This window comes from Gadus macrocephalus, chromosome 9 (genome assembly GCF_031168955.1).
Source record: "Gadus macrocephalus chromosome 9, ASM3116895v1".
NCBI classification, from domain to species: Eukaryota; Metazoa; Chordata; class Actinopteri; order Gadiformes; family Gadidae; genus Gadus; species Gadus macrocephalus.
The window spans coordinates 3473231-3478598 of record NC_082390.1 but is presented as its reverse complement, the minus strand read 5'-3'; the positions used below and the strand labels follow the sequence as shown (position 1 = coordinate 3478598).

Below are 5368 nucleotides of genomic sequence, written 5' to 3'. Positions count from 1 at the left end.
TCTCTCCTTCACATCTCTCTCCCTCCACTCTCAAATAATTTGATTTGCACCGTTGCTGTCCCACAACGAGAGTCTTCGTACGTTCATGCATAGTATAGTATGTATAATGTACATGAAGTATAATGAAACCTTTAATCTCAACAAAACAAACCGATCTAGATCTGTTATTATTTTTCGACTGTCCAGCCAACCACTGTACTCCTAAAGCATCTGTTTTCAATATAATCGGTCAAAATGACTTCATGGGTCCGTGTAGAAGCGCTCTATTGCTATCGATTATTATCGTTGCAGGCACGCACTGGCTAAATGCAAACGTCATTGGTAACAGATGTTTTAGTGTAGCCAGGGGAGGCTACGTTGGGTTGATCACCCAGGCCACTTTTGTCCTTAAAGGGCCCATGTTATACCAACAGGTGTGTCTAATTAGCCATTACAAGCCGTTTTGAAAATCGGCCTCTTCTGACATCACAAGTGGGCGTGTCCAACTAGATGTATGACAGATAGATAGAGCAACGTTCCACTCGGTAGGCTGATTGATTTATCTATCCAGCACACATCTAGGTGGACACGCCCACTTGTGATGTCAGAAGTGGCAGATTTTCCAAACGGCTTGTTATGGCTAATCACACTCACGTCAGTTGGTATAATATGGGACCTTTAGAGGCTTCTTTGTCCCTTGAGGCGGCGTTGTCTAAGGTGGGTCTGTGTTGGCCTTTAAGACAGTTGTACCTAGAGTCTGTCTTTGTGAACAGATGAGCTGACCCGGGCCCTCGCTAGCCAATGAGAGACAAGCACTGAGGATGAAGGGGTAAGGAGGATAGAAGAGGCCAACCAGAGTGTGAGACAAGGCACATTCATCTGTACCGCACCCTTCAAACACTTAGGCCAGTCAGAGGGCTTTACATCAGCAGGAAACACATTTCAAATACGTTTCAAGGACAGTCACTCTCAATAAAAGACAATCATTTCCAGTAGTAATAAAGCGCATGTTGAAGCAGCAGTTAGCCTCAGACAAGGCTAACTGGCCACTACTTCCTTTGTGCTAATCTGCTGCTAACTGGGGCATGCTTGTCCCTGGTCCTCCAGGTGAAGACCAGATAATCCCATTAACCGATATAGTATCACACCAAGGCCACCAGAACCCGCTGGAACTACGTCGTGTCAGGACTGGATATGTACGCTCCGGACCGCCAGAATATCCTCTAAACACACAGACAGACAGGTGAGTCACAGACAGAATCTCCTCCAAACACACAGACAGACAGAGGTGAGACAGATTGAAGATGTTTTTCCAGTTGTAGCTAATGCTAGTTTATGTTTGTTTAGTTTGTTTGTTTGATCGACACAGTCTGGATGGAACTCGTGCGCGGTTATCCAGGGTCTAACACATTCAAGAGACGCCATGTTTGCATGTCTTTTTGAGACAATGTTATGCTTCAGATCTTTGTTGCTGTTCCCTAGAAATCGCCAGAGAGTAGGACATTCTGAAATATTGATTTGTGTGCCCTCCCAAAAGTAACTCACAGAGTGATTGATCCTCACTGATCGGCTGGACAGCAGTCTTGGACAGTATATGTAGGTTAAGTGTCGGGTGGTATACCATTTAATCCAATACCACACACTAAGGATTAGGACAGAGAAAGACAAGCTTAATCTCTGCTGTCAGGAGTCACACTGGAGTCGCACCATTAGAGCACTCGTATGGTTTCTAGCCATGTCCCCACAGAGCTCCTAACTGATGCTGTTCATGAAACAAGATGTTCTTTATTCATGAAAATGGGGGTTTAACAACAGAAGTACAGGACAGTAAAATGAACAACAACAAATTTCTAAATAACAATATGCAAAGAACTACAAAAATATATATGAACGAATGAATGAATGAATGAATAGTTAAGACAATGAGTCGTAAAAATAAAATAGAAACGCAGACTGTAAATGTGGACGTGATGGAGCACCCTGTTTTCTGTCCTTCAGGCCTGTGATTAGGATCAGTTTGATTCACGCCCATTCTGTTTTCTGCTTTGTTAGCCTGTAAGCTAATGGCTCCTTGCAGAGGTTTTGAAGTCCGCTGTTCATCATGTCTTTGTCCTTGGTGGGGCATTTTAGAGGCTGGCTCAGATAGAATAGAACGCTAGATAGATACACATTTTATCAATATATTGCTCCGTATCCTATCTATACGTGTCTATTCTCTCTATGTCTGTCTATTATAGGTATAGCTGATATGTAGCTATCTTTCGTTTTCTATATGTTCTATCCATGTCTCTCCATTCTTTCTATTATGTATATATATATATATATATATATATATATATACTCAAGAGACTAAGGCCCAATAGGTGCTTAAAGCAGGGGCTGCTCAGCGGGGCCTGTTGGCCCCTGTGAGGGCCCATTATCTCCTGTCATCAGTCAGTGAGGGCGGATTACCATTAACATGATAATCACACAACCTCCAGCAGCTCTCAAAGACCCACTGTTTGTCTGTGTGTGCGTGTGCGTGTGTGTGTGTGTGTGTGTGTGTAATTGCGCCCTTGTGTTTGTTTGTGCATGTGTGTGTGTGTGTTTGCGTAATTGTGCCCTTACGTGTACGTGTGTGTGTGTGCGCTTGCGCCGTGCCTGCGCTTGTGTGTGCACGTGCTCCCGTGTTTGTGTGTGTTTGTGTGTGTGCATGCACCCTTGCATGTGTGTTGTGTGAGTCTGTGTGTGTGAGCTTGCTTGTATCTGCGTATGTCTATGTGTGTGTGTGTGTTCGTCTATGTGTGTGTATGTGTTTCTTTGTGTGTGTGTGTGTGTGTGTGTGTGTCTGTGTGTGTGTGTGTGTGTGTGTGTCTGTGTGTGTGTGTGTGTGTGTGTGTGTCTAGGATGTTCAACTGGGTGGTAAGAGTGGTGCCCAAGCCCCCTGATGCCCAAGAGACCCAGGCAGAAGAAGCCCCCAAGACCCCCGCCCCAGTAAGACGAGACATGACTCGATGATGGGTGGATGGGTGAACAGGCGGACGTGAATGGGTGAACGGGTGAACGGGTGAACGGGTGAATGGGTGAACGGGTGAACGGGTGAACGGGTGAACGGGTGAATGGGTGAATGGGTGAACGGGTGAACGGGTGAACGGGTGAATGCAGTCAATGTGTACGGGTCAGCGATATCAGTAGACGACAGCAGTGCACTGTATTGTACTCCCACAAATCAAACTCTAGATTCCTCGTTAAGTCTGAGGGGTGTTTCACCTTCTTTGGCATTACACCTGTATCCAAGATCGTGTTTTTGCAGCACCTCGGGGAACTGTAAGCGCAAACACATACTCGGCCAGCACTAGTAAATTGTAAGAAAAGTAGTCTGTTTAGGTTTCAAATCAACATTATGTAGATTGGCCACTGTGGAAATACACTTAAAATCCCCTTCTGGACACTTCATCCACCCGCTGAATGAAGTTCTCTTCTGGGAATATCTCCCTAAATAAACGGGAATGAAGCGTTACTCCGCCTTTTGCCGAGTTTTGGTTTCCGGTCAGAACTCACGCCCGAATTTCTGCATAAACAAACTAGGACAGCTAGATCCCAGATAAACTGTATATAGTAATACCTACAGTGCACTTTTGTATGGTAATGTCTGTAATTATGCGTTAACAGTGTATCTCTCTCTCTCTCTCTCTCTCTCTCTCTCTCTCTCTCTCTCTCTCTCTCTCTCTCTCTCTCTCTCTCTCTCTCTCTCTCTATCTCTCTCGCTCTCTCTCTCTCTCTCTCTCTCTCTCTCTCTCTCTCTCTCTCTCTCTCTCTCTCTCTCTCTCCCTTTCTCCCTTTCTCTCTCTCTCTCGTCTCCTTAGCAACCCAAAGTTAGGGAAGGTAAGCCTTCTTTCTCTCTATCAAATATCAACATGTGTGCATTACATTAGTTATGTGTTAACATGCCATGTAAATGATAAATTGATAAGAATGAACATCAACAATACATATATTGTATATTTAAATAAAATAAATGATTACTTAATTGATACAATTATTGTATATCGAAATGAATTCTAATATATTTGTATACACGTATCCTTATCCAGTTAAGAGCCCACCAATCAAGCCTCAACTAACAGAAGACCAGCTTTCTGAGGACAGGTGTGTGTGTGTGTGTGTGTGTGTGTGTGTGTGTGTGTGTGTGTGTGTGTGTGTGTGTGTGTGTGTGTGTGTGTGTGTGTGTGTGTGTGTTTCTGTGTGTGTGTGTGTGTGTGTGTGTGTGTGTGTGTGTGTGTGTGTGTGTGTGTGTGTGTGTGTGTGTGTGTGTGTGTGTGTGTGTGTAACCAGGGTCAGAGTCGGTTGCAGGGATGGTGTGTGTATAAGTGTGTGTTTATGTGTGTAGCTAGGGTCAGATTGGGATGCCTGGCTTGTGTGTGTTCGGTATATATGTTCTGTATATCTATATGTGTGTGTGTGTGTGTGTGTGTGTGTGTGTGTGTGTGTGTGTGTGTGTGTGTGTGTGTGTGTGTGTATGTGTGTGTGTGTGTGTGTGTGTGTGTGTGTGTGTGTGTGTGTGTGTTTGTGTGTCTATCTGTCTATGTGTGTCTATGTGTGTGTGTAGTCAGGGTCAGAGCGGGGTTGTGTATATCTAACTGTGTGTGTGTATGTGTGTGTGTAGTCAGGGTCAGAGCGGGGTTGTGTATATCTAACTGTGTGTGTCTATGTGTGTGTGTAGTCAGGGTCAGAGCGGGGTTGTGTATATCTAACTGTGTGTGTCTATGTGTGTGTGTAGTCAGGGTCAGAGCGGGGTTGTGTATATCTAACTGTGTGTGTCTATGTGTGTGTGTAGTCAGGGTCAGAGCGGGGTTGTGTATATCTAACTGTGTGTGTCTATGTGTGTGTGTAGTCAGGGTCAGAGCGGGGTTGTGTATATCTAACTGTGTGTGTCTATGTGTGTGTGTAGTCAGGGTCAGAGCGGGGTTGTGTATATCTAACTGTGTGTGTCTATGTGTGTGTGTAGTCAGGGTCAGAGCGGGGTCCTGGGCTGGCTGTCCAACGGCTTCTCCAGTGCTCTCCCCAAACCCAGCGGAACCCCCGGACTCAGGAGGGCCAACTCTGACGCCCGGGTGGGTGGACCGCTCTCTCCCTACTACTGTCATACTATCACTATCCTTACTACTATCACTACTACTATCACTACTACTATCACTACTACTGTCACTACTACTATCACTACTACTGTCACTACTACTATCACTACTACTATCACTACTACTATCACTACTACTGTCATTACTACTATCACTACTACTATCACTACTACTATCACTACTACTATCACTACTACTATCACTACTACTACTATCACTACTACTACCATTACTACTATCACTACTACTATACTGCTATCACTACTACTGTC

The 5368-nt window shown here is 44.7% G+C and overlaps 1 protein-coding gene across 2 annotated transcripts in view; it reads left to right on the top strand.

Annotated features, from left to right (window-relative positions):
* The first annotated feature begins 537 nt into the window (after window positions 1–537).
* The window catches only part of LOC132464099 (cyclic nucleotide-gated cation channel beta-1-like), a 21831-nt gene continuing 17000 nt past the window's right edge, over window positions 538–5368 (top strand). The window contains exons 1-5 of one of the 2 annotated variants that reach the window (XM_060060280.1): window positions 538–1222; window positions 2865–2952; window positions 3825–3843; window positions 4053–4107; window positions 4967–5072. In XM_060060280.1, the coding sequence (XP_059916263.1) occupies window positions 1065–1222; window positions 2865–2952; window positions 3825–3843; window positions 4053–4107; window positions 4967–5072 (426 nt within the window). In that variant the 5' untranslated portion in view covers window positions 538–1064. The remainder of the gene's footprint in view (window positions 1223–2864; window positions 2953–3824; window positions 3844–4052; window positions 4108–4966; window positions 5073–5368) is intronic. The other variant, XM_060060281.1, reaches the window with a different exon arrangement.